The 18,247-nt window shown below is 37.3% G+C and overlaps 1 protein-coding gene across 17 annotated transcripts in view; it reads left to right on the top strand.

Annotated features, from left to right (window-relative positions):
- Positions 1 to 18,247, top strand: part of ROBO2 (roundabout guidance receptor 2) — a 456,391-nt gene that overhangs the window by 386,258 nt on the left and 51,886 nt on the right. For all 17 annotated transcript variants that reach the window (XM_071755874.1, XM_071755885.1, XM_071755823.1 and 14 more), the window contains 3 exons: positions 2,919 to 3,043; positions 5,768 to 5,939; positions 11,397 to 11,579. In XM_071755874.1, coding sequence (XP_071611975.1) covers positions 2,919 to 3,043; positions 5,768 to 5,939; positions 11,397 to 11,579 — 480 coding nt within the window. The remainder of the gene's footprint in view (positions 1 to 2,918; positions 3,044 to 5,767; positions 5,940 to 11,396; positions 11,580 to 18,247) is intronic.

Consider the following 18,247-nt stretch of genomic DNA (forward strand, 5'->3'; position numbering starts at 1 on the left):
TGTCAGTTCCTTTTTGCCCTAATGCAGCTCTTAAATGATTAAAATTATACTTCTAGTTGCATTCTTCAGCTGTAATTTTAATTTTGCTTCAAACTTACCATACATCTGAAAAAAAAAACCAAACAAAAAACCAAAAACCAGAAAAAAAGTCACACACTGGTAGAATATTAAGTAGAATATTCATGCAGTTTAAATGAAAGCACAAATGAATGCCATATGTTTTCCTTTAAATGTTAGAGCATTATATTCATTTTACATTTCTTTAGCATTTGCTCTTTCTCCTCTGTCTCTGTCTGCGTTTCCAGGTATTTGCATATAAGGATTTCTATTTCTGAATGCCTGTTGTGTTTAAGGATGAAAGTAAATACATTTCAACAGGTTGTTCCATTGTACTTGAAATTAAAATTAGTTATACAGTGTTCAGCTTTGCTATTCTTATTATTATTGGTTTTATATAACTTTTTCATCTAATTAATATTACATATGTTCACTTATTCATGGTTTTCCTATTATTGAATAACTTAAGACTTTAAAAATGCTAATTTTTTTACTATGTGACGAATTATTTCACTTGCTATAAAATACACAATGCAACTATTAACTTCACCAATTTTATGCTTTGCATGACTTCAAGGAGTAGCCCAAGGGCACTTCTCTGTGCTTCACTTGAGCTGACTGAGCCAAATTGTCCACAATATAGGTCCATTTCTTCCCTCCAGTCCAGTTTCTTTTGCGTCATTCAAGGTCACAAGGTCACCTGGTACTGTTTGCTTTGCAACTGAACCAGCATTTGAAAATAAAGTTGTCAAAATGTGCAGCCTCAAAGGAAAGTAATACGGGTGTCAATTTTCATCTAAAATATTTTTTTTTATTACATAATCTTATGCAGTCCCTTGTCCTCACTTCTGATACTCTAGTTTTAAGTGGTGTGATACCTATAAGCTACTTTAGGTCTTCAGGTTTATCAGGGTGAGACTTTGAGCTCAGCTTCTTCATCCTGTGCCAGTGTTGCAGACACTACAGGAAACAATGAGGAAATCTAGACTGACTCAGGAAACTCAGATATTCCTGATATCTCTGGCTGTTTGGTTGTGTTAGACCTGCCAGACTTTAAAGCAGAGGTGTCAGTGGCCTCTTGCTTCCCCAAGAAGTGTTGTCCAAGGACCCTCATGCAGTAAGGAATATCTGTTAAATATGTCTAGAGACCTGTCACCATGGAACTTAGCAGTAAAGGAATCCTCTCTGGATAGGAATAATCAAGAGCAGGGGACTGGACTCAGGAGGATGTGACACACAACATGAGATGCCCAAAACCAGAGGACTATCTAGATTTCAAACTGGAGCAGGGGCAAGCATGAATATTTTAGGTTCTGGTACAATACCTACTGTAAGTCTTCAAAATAAGCTTCCATATTTCATCTTTAAAGTTCTAAGATCATATTAAAGGTGTTGGCAAATACAATGAAGAAAAATTCCATAAGGAATTATTAAACCCAAAGACATTGCCCTGGAACAGAAAGTGTCTCAGCAACAAGCTTCTGTGAATTGGAAGATTGTCCTGGAGAGTTATATGTATATGCTCACTCTATGAGCATATATACTGTATGAGTATATGCTCACTCTATTCGTTCACACTTTCCTGGCTTCTTTCAGTTGTTTCTTCTGAAGACTGGAGAGGTGAACTAGAAAAAGTGAAATAGATGGATCTTAGGACCAGTTCAGTGCAGCTTTTATCAATAATTTATGTATCATACACATACACAATTAATTACTTAACAATCAATCAATAATTAAAAAATTATTAATTAATAAACTAATATGTACAATACACTCAACTTTGGAGACTTAGCTTGCTGCTGTGATGGAGTTTCAACCCCTGCCTAGAACTAAGGGTGGGAAGAAAGAGGGCCACAAGAAGGTTTGAAGTGGTTGAAGAAGGCTGTACACAATTGCCCTCTGCTATTGCCAGTGTGGTGGAGGACCCCCTGTACAGAGATACAGCAGATGCTCACAGAGGGCATCTGCTCACAGATGGGCATCAGAGGGCTCACAGAGCTCTGTCCATAGTGGAGCTGCTGCACTGCTTCCCAAACATGCCCTGACCAAACACCAGCACTCTGCTGCTGGTGTAGCTGCAAGAGGGGCTTTACCAGCATATCTCTGATCACTAACAGCTATAATGATTTTTTTTTCACACTTCTAGCAAACGCAGCAGGGCTGGAAAGGAATCGTCTTGTAGATACAGTCAGGATGTGCAGTGGCCACTCAAACAGCTGTGAATGGTTGAACTGAACAGGACTCTGAAGAGAAAGCAATTTGCCTAGGGAAAAGAAGACATAAATATGTATCTGACCTAACTTTGGAACTCCCCCATTCACTGATATTTGATGTAAAGCCCTGAACACTTTAATCCCTTTCCACCTTAGAGTTGCAAGGCTTTGTGTTGCAACCTGTTAATATCTTCCTGGAGAGCAAATAGGAAGCAAAGATCTCTAAACTTTTGCAGCATATATTATTATTAAACCATGTGGGGAGCGAAGAATCAAAATACTTTTCAGACCAAGTAAAACAGCCTCACATTATGACTTCATTGATATATCCATAGCTATCCATGTATATTATGGAAAACAAATGCAAGCGTGAGAATAATTCCAATGCAAACTTAGGAATCATAAATATAAACAAATTAGGAGTGATTCTCCATTGTCACAAGTTCCACATTGTCATTCAGCATTGTGCTTCTCTTCAGAAAGGCATTTTTCAAAATTGTCAGGGCTTGACAAAACATGCATTCTTAGGCGTGCAGGGAGGGTCAGCTTTGTATATTCTCTGCATGGCCTTACATTGTTTCAGCAAAATTTGTGCTCTAGCAAATGGATTGATGTTTTGCTTCTGTTTGTTCCCTCTTCTTGGTGTAGCTCCAAGTGCCCCTCCTCAGTCTGTTACTGTCCTGACAGTTGGAAACCACAACAGCACAAGCATCAGCATCTCTTGGGATCCTCCCCCTCCAGATCACCAAAATGGAGTCATCCAGGAATATAAGGTAGAAATGATGTGTAATGGGAGGGTTGTGTGTTAAAGCAAACAGCTTTTTTGAATTACAGAACAATAGCTCTGTTTATGGATTTACGTTCTGTCAGTTTTTATAGCCGCCCATGTAATTATATGAAGGAAGAGGATTGACTGATTATAGATTTTTTTTTTGAGCAGTACTACTTCTACACTAAAAGCAAAAATACTATGAGCTATATCAAGAAGAGACGTGTAATTGGCAGCTATTTTATAGTGCTTTTCCTTCTTTTCCTTGCTGTGGAAAGATAGTTTTATTTATTAAGGGCTCTGTCCTCTCAAGACAGGTGGTGATGTCCCTGTCTGAAAGGGTCTACAATCTGGCATAAAAGCTGGCAAGAAAATAACTCTTTTCTCTCTGCAAAATGCTAATCTTATGCTTCAAGATCAAAGTCAAGGACTGTGGCTCTGGGAGAATACATGACTTCTTCTGGGTATTATCTCTATTAACTTTCACAACTTAAAGTGCTAGTTGGTTTGCTCAGAGGAACAGCTTGAACACTGCTACCACATCCACAGTTTTTCATGTAAGAGTTGCCTACGCTGGTTGGATTTTCTCCTTCTTTGTTGCTATGATGACTCAAAGTATCCACTCCTTATATATCATCTTAAATTTTGTTGTTGTCTATAATTCCCCAGTAAGCTACTTTGCAAAAGTATATTTGCACAGTACAGGAAAAGTGCAGCATGTTATTGGTTTGGAGGGCTCTGGAGAAAATTATTGGGCAAGGTTCAGCATTGTCACAGGCTTGTGACTATGGAACACATTGTTAAATAAATTTACTGTGGCTGGCTTGTATACCTTCTGTGAAGTTTTAGTTGAAAGAGAGCCAGGCAGATTTCTTGACAGTTCCACAAAAGGTAGAAGTGGTGGATGCAGCTTATTTTACACAAAAATGTGTAATTTTTTCCCCTGCTGTATCTTGAGGCAGCATGGCATCAAGAAGGGAGGAAGTGTTAGACTTTTAAATCTACTAATGGTTTGTGTCTTCCAGCTCATTGCTTGGTGAGAGGGATGTAGTAAATACTCACAATATTTATGTTTAGCATAGAACTTGTTTTGTTTTGCTTGTCATCAATATCAAGATTTATTCATCGCAGTATTTTTTTGATTTTTCATATCAATTAACAATTATCTTTTGGCTTAATTAATCTTGATACTGACTCCAGTATAAGTCAATGTCATCAAGGACTCATAAGCAAATCACTCTTCTAAACCTCGGAATGTGTAGATATGAAACCAAGTAGGCTGCTGATTAATTAATTCCATGTTCCAGGTGAATGCGTGGACCTCTAGGCTGTTTAAAAAACCAGCTGGAGTCACTACCTATTACATCTCTTCTGCATTAGATTAGGTGGCTGCCTGATTAGTGGGCTGGCTACAGTGAATGCAGTGCAAAGACTAATACTTCCTTGAGTATAAAATGACTGCTGAGGTTTCACAGTAAATTTTCTAACAAATTGAATGTAGATCAGTTGATTCAACTTCAGGCGTCAGAGAGCCTGTAGATTCCCTTATGAATTAAGTGCCTTTAATTAGGAGCATCTCATGGCTGCTGTAACCTAAGATGACGAGAGACAAGGAGTGAAAGAATGCATGTAGTAGTTTTTCACCCTAATGCATTCTGGCCTGCAAATAGAATCTATTTGATCTTAGGAGAACAAGGGTTTCTTTTGCTTTCCTGCCTCAGTGTTTCACAGGAAAAAGATAAGGTGTGACAAACACTTAGCAGGGTCAAAAATAAGGGTAAGGACAGCATGGCTGTTGCTTAGACACATCAGTTTGTAGCTGATAGTGGTTCCACCAATAAGGCTTTCTTCTGCTGTTATAATTGTTTAGCACATATGTGATATTTTTATGCATTGATTTTCTTGAGTGGGAGTAAATGCATTCTTTAATACCACAGAAGCAGTATATGCAGATAGCTAACTGAGGAAAAATCTGTACAATTCTTAGTTTTGAAACTTCTTAGCCTATGAAAAAATGCAACTTGAGAAATAACACTCTGAAATCACAGACTGTTTTCATCACAAAATGCCAGTTGATATTAGAGTGTTTTTAATTAGAGAATAATTGAGTCAGGAGCTAATATCTGAATTTCTGAACTATGTAAGTAATCGCAAAAGCAGCAGTAAAAAGTGAGTTCCTACTTATTCCATTTCAGAAATTTCACATATCCCTGTTGTGCAGTGAAAGGAAATTGAAACGATTTTTGAAAATTGTTTTTTCTTTAGTACTTTAAGAAGTGTTTCAACCTGTGCTTGTATTATTTGATGTCCTTTTGCTATTCAGTGGGAAATTAAGAAAGAAAAAAATGTTTGGTGTTTTTTTTTAGGTGAGGTTTGTTGGTAATTGTATTACTAAACAAGATTTCAGTCAATGTATAATGCCTACTTCTCATCTGAATTAGTCTGGTCTGTACTTCTAAGAAGAAAACCACAGAAGTTGCACCCCACAGAGACCCAGGGTCCAGACAAGTAATTGCAAGCAGTCTTTGCAGCTGGCTTGGTCCTATGCTAGTCTGGGAAAACCTACTAAAATAAATCATCCCAATTCCCCCTACTCCTGGATGTTAAGGTTGTTAAGAAGTCCAAATTAATCCGTTGTCAGTCAGTACCTTGATATGTCATATCTATTTGCCTTTATTTATGACTATGAAGAATTTTGCATTTTTTAACCTGTCACTTCTTGTCCCAGATCTGGTGCCTGGGTAATGAGACTCGCTTTCATATCAACAAAACAGTAGATGCAGCCATTCGATCTGTAGTAATAGGTGGCCTATATCCAGGTATTCAGTATCGTGTGGAAGTTGCTGCAAGCACCAGTGCAGGTGTGGGAGTAAAAAGTGAGCCCCAGCCCATAATAATTGGTAAGTGGTTGTTTTGTTTTGCCTGTTTCGACTTTCAGAAATGCTTTCATTAATCAATTCTGGGAACATAAAAGTCCATGGAGCAAAAGATGAGATTTGAATGGAGCTGGTTAGTTAGCTTTTAACATCCCTCTGCCTGCTGACATTACATCTTCTCTTTGTGCAGAGTTCTCATAGCCAATGGAGGGAATTATGTTCTCAAGACATATGAGAAAACACATTATCTAGTGAAACTGATTCAATTTTTTTTTAAAATTAATTTACCACTTCTGCGAGTTGGTGGATTTATGGAACTAACAGCTAAAGCTCCCTTTTCCTTCTGTTCAGATGACTGTAATATTGCCTTACGTGTACCATTGGTGCCCAAGGCATTATTTGCTGTTGGTTTTCTGATACCTTTTTCTCAGGTATCCCAAGCAGACCAGCTACCTCTGTCAAAAAATAAGTGGCTTCTACTCCAAATAGAGAGCAAAGGTAGTATCATCCCTGCCTTTGAAATGACTGTTCCTTAGTAGTGGTTTCCATGCTGAATTAATTTCTTGACCTGAGGGAAACGCAGATTCTGATTCTTCTGAAATTCTCTTCAAGTATAAAATATAAAGGTAGGAATAATATAGGAAGGGTAAGAACAGGAGAAATAACCATATTCAATAAAACTGAATTGAGCTGAGCAGAGCAGTTTGTGAATGCACAATACAGGAATTTTGTTGTTTTTATCTCTATAACCTAATTTTGTTATTGCTTAAATGAATTTTTGGGTTTTTTTTTGTGGGTCCTTCTTTGTTTTTAAGTCTTTCCTTTCTAGAAAATGTTGTCAACACAATGACCCAAACGTGGACTAATCTGCTATGTGTAGACTTTGAGAAAAGGCCATCCTCTAAGCAATGCTTTCATATTTAATGATATTAAGATTCCCTATGCTTCAAAACAGAAATTGTCTCTGGACAAGTCAATATAAGAGTGGAGTTGAAGATAGCACTGGTGTTAGAAAAAGGCAGCCACAGAAGCACCAAAGAGAAGAGGGGAAAAAAGTTTTCTAGAACTGAAAGTAAAAAATTGATTTTTGAAAATATAAGAAAAATGTCATCTGATAGACCTGAATTTCTGACCACTGTGTAAAATAACTGATGTTTTGAAACTAATCTGTCATTGCATTTGCTTTCAGAAAGATTTTTTTTTTTCTTGTTTTCCTAAGGATTCCATGGTCCATAGTTAGGCATGGAACACCCTGGGCTTGTTCCAGCAAGACACTTAAGTGTGCTGCATTTTAAGCACTTGAGTAGTCTTGTATCACTTAACATATTTTAAGTTAAACTTGCACCAAAGTGTTTTGCTGGATGATTCCCAGAACTCTTAGCCCCACATCTGGGTACAGCCCTTCACCCTGACTTGTTTCTTACAGAAAATTACTAGTATGATCAAGGGTTAAATGTGGGAAGATCTGTATTGTTGCAGGAAGGAGGAGAGAAAATTTAGGATGAAAATAAAGTGTGAAAGAAGGGGAGAAGCTATTTGGCATTCACAGAGTTAATTTTGCCTCATTAAACTTACAGTGATCTGTACCTTAAATGATCTCGGTCGGAATTTCTGCTTCAGAAAGTCTGTCTGGTGGCATCTTCTGACATTTAAGAGTCCTTTGGTCCTTTGCATGAAAAGTAAAGGAGACTCTTTTCTGTTTATGTTGTGCTTCTGTTCTTATTTCTGTTTTCCCTTTTTAGAGGCCACAGTTGAATGTGGTTACTGGTTGTATGGTCTGTATCCCCTTTTGCTTTAGGTCCCATTTTTCTATTGCTTATGAATTGCTGGTAGTTACTTCTCAGACTATAAAGTGGTTAAGGTCATGGTGTTTAAGTGATAATTTTTCTGGAAAATTTGAGTTGGTACCACTTGATATTTGGCTGAGAATCAAGAACATAAAATAAGAAAAGTAATTTTTAGGTGAGTTTAAAAATAAATAATTATGTGGATTAAGATGAGCTAATGAATAAACCTGAAAATATCATCACGAATGGGAAAACATTAATGAGTGATTGTATTATAATGGAGTCCTATATGGCCTGGTGCTTAGCTGTAATATTTAACATCCTGCACACAGAAGGAAACAACTGCAGAAATCCTGATTGTGGACAGAGCAGGTCAGTGATGCAAAAAAGTTAAGATTTGTTGCTGAACAGTGTGATTTTCATTGTCATCAAATACAGAGTCCAGTGTAAAAAAAGAAATAATATGTTATTCTTAAGTATAGAATATGTTCTAAGGAGAAGTTAGGTTGTTTTGTGTTTATTTTTGTGAAAATAACTCATTTTCATGGGAGATAATCAACTACTGACTTCACAGGCCAGTTCTAGATAACAAACCCATGACAATCCAGAAAGTAAAACAAGGAGAATATGCAGCAGTTGGAAGTGTATTATTTCTTTAGATAGAAGTTGTGTCACTGTTACAGAAATCCTGGGCTTATACTTCAAGCAGTCCCTTGAAAAAAATTATGGAAGACTCAAAGAGAATCAAGAATAAAATTTTTATAATCATTATTGATATGCTAAAAAATTCAATTGTAAAACCAGAAATATAACTGGGGTAGCAGCAATATTGGTTAATGGTATATCTATTGCTTTTCTTCATCAGTTTGCCTGTTCACTCTCACATTCTATCATTGCCATAATAATATGAGGAACAGCTGCAAACTTTCACAGTAATAGGTACAATCGAATCTGATGTGTCTAATTAATTTTTGGTCCAACAAATTAGTTTTGTTCTTCATTACTCTCCAATGGGAGGAAGACATTATATTTCATTATGTTTTTGTCTTCAGGAACAATGGACCGTTACAGGTCACACACTTCCCTTGTCTATGTTCTAATTAGTTGAACTGACAGCATTGTTACAGAAACACCTGCAGTATATGAAATAGTACACTGGTACCGTGGATGACATATTTATTACTTCTGCTTAAATGCTAGATAAAGAAACACAAAATTAATTCTGTTTGTTTCTCCAACCCCCAACAATTATATTAATTCTATCACACTTCTGTGGGTGACCTTCATCTCTATCCACTTTAATTTTCAGTCACCAAATTCACAAAGCATATGTTATTTTGACATTTAAATGAGTTATTACTTTTGCAGTTGTAATTGCTAGGCACTGAAGGGTAAGAGTAAACAGCTAGACTGCCAGCTTCAGAAAATAATTTGGAGACAGATTGCATCTTTCCCTAGAAGAGAGATGGAGAGTGTTAAGTCTACTACAGGCTTCCCTCAGGCTCTCTGCAGTTTCCTCTCACATCTTCCATTCTCAAAAGATTGGTTTCTGACCTTGGAGAAGAAAAACAGATCTTCAGTCTTTTTGGAGGCTTTAGCAGAAAGTAGTTGGGTGTTTTCTTGTGTCCAGGACTGTCCTGTCCTGAAGCTGATGTCTTTGAAGTGGCTTCCTTACCTTCTCTTCTCCGTGGTAGTGTGGCTGCCTCTGAAGCAGTGCTGATATTACCTGCTTTTTTCACTGCGCTGCTGCTTTTACTTCACCTCCAAAGGGCACAGAAATTAACTGAAAGCTAATGGCAATTAAAGCAACATCAAATCCCATGCTGATTTCTACTTGAAAATCAATTGTGTGCTTGGAAGAACACGCATTAGAGTGCCTCTTTCTATTAGTTTTACTCTTAGCACTTCCTCTTTCAGCAATGGGGTGCACCTATGGATTGGCTCCATGTTCAGAAAAGAAAAAAGGAGAAAATCTGATAAGGGAGCCAATGCTGCCTTCCTTCTTTTCCTTGTCACAGGTGCTCATTTGAGTTTTCTTCTCACTTACTGCAAGCAGGACTGGAGACCATCAAGCCTTTGGCAGCAGCAAGGCAAAATAAGGAAGTATGGAAAAAGATAGCTGCAGCCACCAGGCCCTGATGCTAGTAAAGCTTCCCAGATGGCCAGTATAGACTGGTACATGATACCACTACTGTGACTGCCTTTTTATTCATTAGGAGATGTAGTCTGTCAGCAGCCTTCTCTGGGACCTATTTTGTTTGTGGAAAGCTGGTTTTGTCTCTTGCACAGAACTCCTGAAAGCAAGCCAGCCTCTAGCAGCATTTCAACAGTCTATTTACAAAAGCCAGAGGGTCATCATTACCAAATATTGACATTGTGCTGAAAGAGAGAAAGCTTAATAAAATCACCAGGATCATTAACAGTGTGATAGCAGTTCAGTGCAGCGCATCCCATCTCTTCCTGAGAAACTTGGTCCAGTTCTGAACACAGCAAAGGTCCTGAGGCTGCATTGCTGCTGGGGCAGAGCTGGGCCCTGCAGAAGGCTGCAGGCTGGGGCCGGGCAGGCATGCTCAGCCCCACTGCCCCTCTGGAGGGATCCTAATTTGCAGCTTGACTGGTGCAAACTGTGGGTCTTCTGCAAAGAGGTGGCCATGGAAATAAATCTGGCAGTGTCAGGCTTCTTCCATCTGCTTCAGCCGATGACCTTGTTTGCTTGCTTTATGCTGAAGCCAGTGTGCTGGCACAGGGGCTGTTCTGAGCAAAGAAGTGAGTGGTAAATTTATCAGTTGCTGAATTATAGAAGAGGAATGCCTACATTTTCACAGCAAGCCATAACGCTACAATAATTTTAATAATTTCCTCTGAATGACCATTTCAGTGTTTTATTGCCATATTCTGCTATTTTTAACATGTGTGCAATAGACTCTCATAATTGAGAATCATAGTATTTGCATCTTTTTTGTCTCAGTAGAGCAGCTATCCTTGCAGCTCTTCAGCGAGCGTACAAGCATCTGATAACACTGCATAAATATTTTGAGGACTGAGCTATATAAAGGTTTTTCCCAGAAATCATGGATAATTCTTTCACCAAATTCAGAACTGCAGATGTGGATGGTTTATATCAAAAGTGCATATAATCGATATTCATATTTTTTGCAGAAGAGTACGTTATGCATTTACTAATTTTAAAACTAATCTTGAAGGCTTGAAGTAGAAAAGTGGTTGGCCCTAGAATCATATGCTTTACTATTTGCAGAATTTCCACTGACATTTTTGTGAACATTTGTTTTCAAGCCAGACACCAAGTTTTACCTTTTAGAAAAGTTCCCTTTTAGAGGTGTTTTTTAATTATTATTATTGGTTTCCTGTGATCCACTTCCTCATCGTTGTGTTCTGTCTATAATTATGTAAAAAAAGCCCCAAAACAACAAACATGTATATTGTAAAATAAAGGCACTTAGTTGTCATCTGTTAGATGATTTGGGTGGGCGCAGTAGAGCTATCTTTTCAAATTTGTGTTTGCAAAATTGCTGTGGATTATGGATTTCCTTTCTAGAAATATTGTTTTTCAGCCGTGCATTATATTAATTAAAGCTCAACTACACCAGATAATTCTTTCGAGGTTCGTTACTTGTTTTTTAATAGAATCCATAATAACATTTTTCTGTGGTTCTGTCAAATTTCTTTTGTGCAGGAGGTCGTAACGAAGTTGTTATCACTGAAAATAACAACAGCATAACTGAACAAATCACTGATGTTGTCAAACAGCCTGCCTTCATAGCTGGCATCGGTGGTGCCTGTTGGGTAATTCTGATGGGTTTCAGCATCTGGCTGTACTGGCGCAGAAAGAAGAGGAAGGGGCTCAGCAATTATGCTGGTAAGAACAGTAATTATTTGTTACCATCTCATCAGGTTCTATCGTGAGAAGAACAGGTGGTGTTAAGCCTGCTTAAAAAACAAGATGTTGAACTTTCAACGGAGGTGGCCTGGGTGAATTTTGTATTCTTGCTTAAATGTATGCTGTGAAAATGCTGGTTGTATGAGAAGCTTTAAATGCATTGCTCGGTACCACATTTCATCATTATCATAAGACAGTCTTTATTTTTACATCTCCAGCACATCTAGCATAAAAAGTACAAAGAGGATTAACTGTACCTCTTGCTCCTTGCTGAGAAGGCACTCTGTTAGCAGTCCGGCTCCATATATGTATTCAAATGTGAATTAGACTAGAACCACACAAGGAAGGTTAGAAAGAATATTTGGTCTTTGTCTTCTTTCCCATGCATTTGCATGTCTTTGAAGTAATGTACATGGGAAATGAATGGAGGTACTTAATCAGTGACTGTACCTGTAGCTGGAGAAGAAAGTGATGCATTAGAGAGAAATGTGTTCAAAATTTTCCTTTGGTAAAAGCAATTAAAAGTCTTGGCTTGGAGCTTGAACACCTTGAAACGTCCTCACAATGTGATCCCTTCCCTCTTGCACCAAGTGCGTTGCTCAAGTTACAAATTAGATTTTGAACACTACATTTGGAAAAATAAATGCATTTGCCAAGTGAAAATGTTTTCTTTCTCTTCCAACCTGTTTTTTCTGTGTATTATTTTGTGCTTCAAGATTCTTACAGATTTTTTAGTAAGTCTGGTGAATTGCCATAAAATGGGTCATTCTAAATCCTAATTAAATGCAAAAAAGTTGTTCTTCAAATATTGGGGTAGGTTCTTTTATAGTGCTTATTAAAATCTAAAAAGAGAAAATGTTACCTTTCTGATGAAGGTCTGCACAGCAGAGAACACAACATATTTAATATTGACATTTTATCACACTAAAGTTACACTAGTACTCTTTTTATTTATGAGTTATAACATGCAAACCCAAGGACATGGGTTCCCTAAGTCTTTGAGCATCTCTAAAAACTTGCCAAAACCCAATGTCTGTTCCCTGCTCTCAGCCAAAAAGTCCTAGGCCTCCTCACCTTGATGTCAGATGTTGTCAGGCTCCTCAATGTCCTGACTGGGCTCACTAAACCAGAAGGAAATTATTCTATGCTGGTTTTCAGTCCTTCCCGATGGATTAGTTTTCCACTGGTTTAGTGAAAGGAGCCAATCCAAAAAGAAATGAAATGAGCAGTGAAATCAGAGGGAGGAGAGACACTTTCCATGGCTCTTAGACTGTCTTGGTTTCTGTGGAACCTCACCTTGCATCACAACATGGCCTGTATCATTCATATGCTTTTTGCTGAGGTTTTTCTTTTTTTAACAGCAATGACTTTTACTCTTTGAGAGGTGGGGTGGTGTTAATTGAGAAATTCATATATATATATCACAAACACCTACACATATGTTTATATGAAATACCAAGATTTTTTATATTAGGAGACAGCTGTGCTGTTACTCCTCTTTGGAAACAGTCCAAACTTGAGATACACACTAAGACTATTATTTTTTAAAAGCCAAATTATTAGCCCTGGATCTGAGATGGCATGTTGAGGAGGTGGGGGAGAGATTGAGCGCAGTCTTTTGTAATTTAAAATGCATAGCTGTAAATAATTGTAATAGTGATTATAAACAGTGTGGCTCCTGCAAACTCATCCCTTCTCATGGTTTTTGCTGCATCTAAGTGTGATGTGAACATTGCATCATGACTCAGAAGTCCCATTATCAGAATTATTAAATAGTGTGTGCATTCAGCAACTAAAGTTCGTAACAGATCATACTTCAAAATTCATCCTCACATTTGCAATTTGGAGAACAGCATGTCCACACAAAAAGTTTTTAAATGTGAATGTCAAAATTCACTGCTCACCTTCCAACTATCATTTCTCATTGGCTGCTGGCTGGTTAGTGCTTTAAGCTCAACTGTTACGTCCTGTTTATGAAATTCAAGCACAACTGAATAAATTCCAGAGGAAACTCGTGCCCTGCACTTATAGCTTGTTATCAGGGTGTGTAACTCACAATGTGTTTGCTTTCTTGTTTTGCAGTTCAGTCCTTCACCTTCACCCCTGCAGGTACTGTCCATTAGTCTGTCTCTTACCTCATCAACACATCATTGCAAACATTAGCTCAGTGTTTATAAACGTGTGAGGTATGCAGAATTAAAACCAAATGCAAGGAGAAATACTTCTGCTGCCTACCTGTGATGAAATTGTAGCATTCATTCTCCTAGTGATTCCAGAGGAACATAAAAATCTACCACCATTAAGGTCTCTGTCATTGTAATTCTGCATACTTACTCATCTAACTCCTTGAAATAATGCAGTTTAAAAGTACTTTGCAGGGGAAGATGCTTGAACTAATTTGACATAAACAAGCATTAGTCATATATGACTCGATTTTGATTTTAAAGCTCATAAAATTATATCTCAATCATTCTGGAGATCTAACTGGAGAAAGGGAATTTTCTTTCACTTCAGCTGCTAGTTGCCTTCCACAACTGCCTTAACCTCAAGGTGTTGAGCTCTGCAAGCAATTTAGTGGTTAACCTATGCATGCACTGCCTTCACAGCAGTGAAATGGAAGCATTTGCTTTGTTTCTGCTTACCCGTTTCAAGACTGATATCCTAATTTTAACAGACATAGCTTACAGTACACCTTTATCATAAGCATGACCAAAAATATGTGAAAAATAAACAAAGTGCAGCTGAAAGGGAAGGCTGCAAACATCTTAGTCAACACATGGATAGCCAGGATATGCAGAGTATACAATTAATTCTAATAATTAATACAAATATTTGACTTCTGGGCTTGTAACGAAGCTCAAGACTAAAAAAACTCGTGAGTATTTATACTTCAGTGTCCGGGGGTAAAAGGCTGACAAATATCAGCATTTTTCAGCAGAAATCTGTAAAGTTTTTTGCATGTAGCTCAGTCCCTCAGTTGCACTTACCAAAGCTGTCTCTTCTTCTGTCCCCTCTGCTATTCATGTGACAGAGACCACTCTTCCTTCTGCACTGCTGAACCAGTCCTTATGCTCAGGTAGCTGCTTTCTTGCTCTTGTTTCTTGCCACAGTTTGAGTGCTCAGCGTAGCAGCAAGGAGCAGATGAGTGTTAAGACATACGAGGGAAGGTGCTGTTGTCTGTCACAGGGGTCTGTGACACTGTGAGGGAGAAGTATCCTTGTGGAGAAGCTCTAGGGGCTCAGGAATTGCTCCTCTGACTTTCAGGCAAGAGTGTTCCTTTAAGGTTGTGACACAACACATCCTACTATAAAGGCTTTATTTGCTTTTCTTTGAGACGCAACATACGATTTTTTCCAAAAATTAAATAATGCATCTTTGCATCTGGTTCCTGTAATTATGCCACTGTCAGCTGTTTGCAACTGTGCTGAATTCTTTCTATAGCCTTTAGAACTTAAATTGGTATGAGACAGGGTTGTCCTGGAGCCGCCCCTGACTGTGCATATTTCAGTGCACTTGGGCCACATGTGCTGCTCAAATAGGATAGGTCAAAGGCACTGCTAAAAATTTGCTTTTTTTAAAAAATAGTTTTTACATCTCATGGACTTTATAGAACTATAACAGCACATGGTTCTGTTTGCTGACATAGTAATTTCTGGAGGCAGTGAAGACCTACAGTAGTCAAATAAAAAAAAAGTACAGTAATTAAAAAAAAAAAAGCTCTTATGAAAGAACATAGTCCATGGTTTCATATATTTCTACCGAGAATTCCCTAATTTAGAATTTTAGTTCTCTAATATTTGAATTTGTCATCGGTAGTATCATTTAGATAAACATATTTTTGCTTACAGGGGTTTGATGACACTCAAAACTTTGTTGTTCCCTTCAAAGTTATGATTCATAAGAAGTCTGGTTTCAGATCTAAATATTTAGACAGTGGTATGTAGCTTTCAGAATCTCATTAGAGACAGCTATCAATGAAGTTTTACTAAAATGAATGTATCCTAATATATTCAGATTTTAGAAGGTGCATACTCTTTGTTTAGACACCTGCTTTGAATTTTTCCTTTAGAAAGTTGCAGAACAAACAGATTTGACTGTAATAAAGAAAACTGAATGTATTAATGGAACATTCATATACTTGCTCAGTCTCAGACACAAAACAGAATACTATTTTCTTCTGTGATTTCTGATTAAAATATTTCTCTTTTGTTTTTCTTCTATTGTATTTGCATGTGTATGGAACTTAAACCTCTAAAAATAGTTGTTTAGAAGTCTGCATTCTGCAACTGTATAGTGACTTGCTAAAAATGTTCTTTTGGTAATTTTCAGATTATGGATTGTTGACTGGGGATATTTGTTATTAGTAGTCTGTTAATAGCCTCTTAACAGGTATAATTTCTACTGTGTGACTAAACTACTGTAACACTGAGTAGGAGAAGAGCAAACAGCAAATGTCACATGTGGTAAAGATTTACATCAGAGAAGAATAATTGATTTAGTTAAATTCATTAAGCTTTCTGTCTTTGTGAATATTTTCTTGAGCACTAATTGATCACTCCAATGGTCACAAATAAAGTGACATTGAAAATCATAGCTAAATATTTTTACTTATTTTCAGAAAAACTGCTTCCAGTGATTACTGAGCCACAATTCTCTACATCACTATTCCTCCCCTTCCCTTTCCCCCATCATGACTCACCAGGCCTTGATTCTTGGTAATATCAGTACTATAAAACATATGATGTTCATGTATGTTTGTTAGATTACTACTGATATGTAATAGTGTCATCATGTGTAGCTGTACAAGTATGGCTTTTGGGGCCATAACATAGTATCAGCAAAACCAAACTGGTACAGAGACACTAAATGCAAACGTTACCTCTTTTCAGTGACTTGTTCTGTGATATAAAAGATGGATTGTTCCTACTGTTGTGAATTTCTGTAAAAGCTAAGTACTGCTGCACTGGGCTTTTTTGTATTTTTATCCTTATTATTTACTTATATTGCTTGGATATAAAAATGTGGTTTGGGTTTCCACATGATACGAGATAGATTTCACACAAGAGATATCTGACCAGTTCTTGTAAATTAGAATCGTTTAATTTTGAAATTACAATGACAGAACAGAATTTGTTTTATTTGATGGAAATTGCAATTCTCTCTTCACATTTTGATATAACGACTTACATAACAAAGGCATGGGATCCATTTGTAGAAATAGGAGAAATTGCATTTGTTTGCTAATCTTCCCTGTTCTCTCAAACTCATTGTTGTGCCAGTACCCACTCACTTAAATACTTAGGTATTTTCAAGTGTCTAGGCCATCAGTCATGCAAAGAAAGTAAATATGTAGTTTCACTTATGAGTAGGTAAGCTTATTTAGTGACTAGTGGTCCTTGGGATTAAAGATTTCATGAAACTGAGTAAACAAAACCAAATTAAAAAATGGAGAATTGTGGAATGCTGCACATTTTATGTGCAACTCCTGAAACTGTTAAATGAGGATAAATTATTTGACAGAATCATCCAGAGGTAGACAGAAGATTTGATGGAATTTTTCTGTGCTGATTATCTGTTCTGAGTTAATACTTATTAAAAGAGGATTAATCTACATTCATATTTGAGGAACAGCTTATCAGAAAAAGGAATGAGACTTGGCTAGCAACATTAAAGTTTTCATTTGCAGTAGGAAAATGTGGCCTACTAGAGATAGGCATACAGAAAGCTTTCTAAAGCTGTCTTGCCTCGGAATGTCAACTTACTATACATTCATATTTTTCCAATTCTAGCAGGCATGAAGATTAAGTTTAACCTTGTCAAACCATTAGTAAATGGTTTGGGTGCCTCCTTATATATTTAATAAAAAGTATGTGAAAAGCTCCTTAACATATGCTGTTCTTCATACAAATGTATGCAATATAAGTTCCTTAAATATTTATGCATTTTAAATGCACTTTGGATTATATTTCTGCATTTTTATAGTCCTTGAAGTATAAGCTGGTTGGGATTCCTTCAAAGTCTCTCTATGCAGAGGTTATTTTTTCATCTTTTGAAAACCAATCTCATCCCCACAGGTCTTCAGCCTTTCTAAGAACATATATCAGGTGCAAAGAGTGCTGAAAGAGCTTTTTTGCTTCCTCAGTGATAAAAAGCGAGGGAGATGGGTGGGTCAGTGATAGGGACATACTTTGCTTCCTCCTCTTACATTGCCCCTTGAAACTGCTTTGCTTCTTTTTGAAGTGGAGACAGGATGAATAAAGCCAGCTGTCTCTGTGTTTTCTTTTTGCAGTGACATCTACAAGCCTGCATTGCATTAAGTATGCTCCTATTCAGGCATTTAGACTTGTTTTGTAATTGCAGGAATCAAACTGCAGGAAAAATTGCTGACAAAACACACGTGTGCTTGTGTTGGCAGCCTGACCATATCTTCTGTTGTTAGCTGTCTTTCCTTTCAACAATACTGATGCTTAAAGGAAGGTGCCTTCACTATGCAGCCTCTGGTAGCCCAGTTATGGATGACACCAGGAATATGATTTTTTCCAGACGATGCATTCACACTTCAAAAGGAATTTTGACTTTCTTAGTTGATATTCCAAACCTTGTTCCACCAAGAATATTAATTAAAGCACTTTCTTGTTTATTTTCTC

The sequence above is a fragment of the Heliangelus exortis genome, chromosome 1 (assembly GCF_036169615.1).
Source record: "Heliangelus exortis chromosome 1, bHelExo1.hap1, whole genome shotgun sequence".
Classification (NCBI taxonomy): domain Eukaryota; kingdom Metazoa; phylum Chordata; class Aves; order Apodiformes; family Trochilidae; genus Heliangelus; species Heliangelus exortis.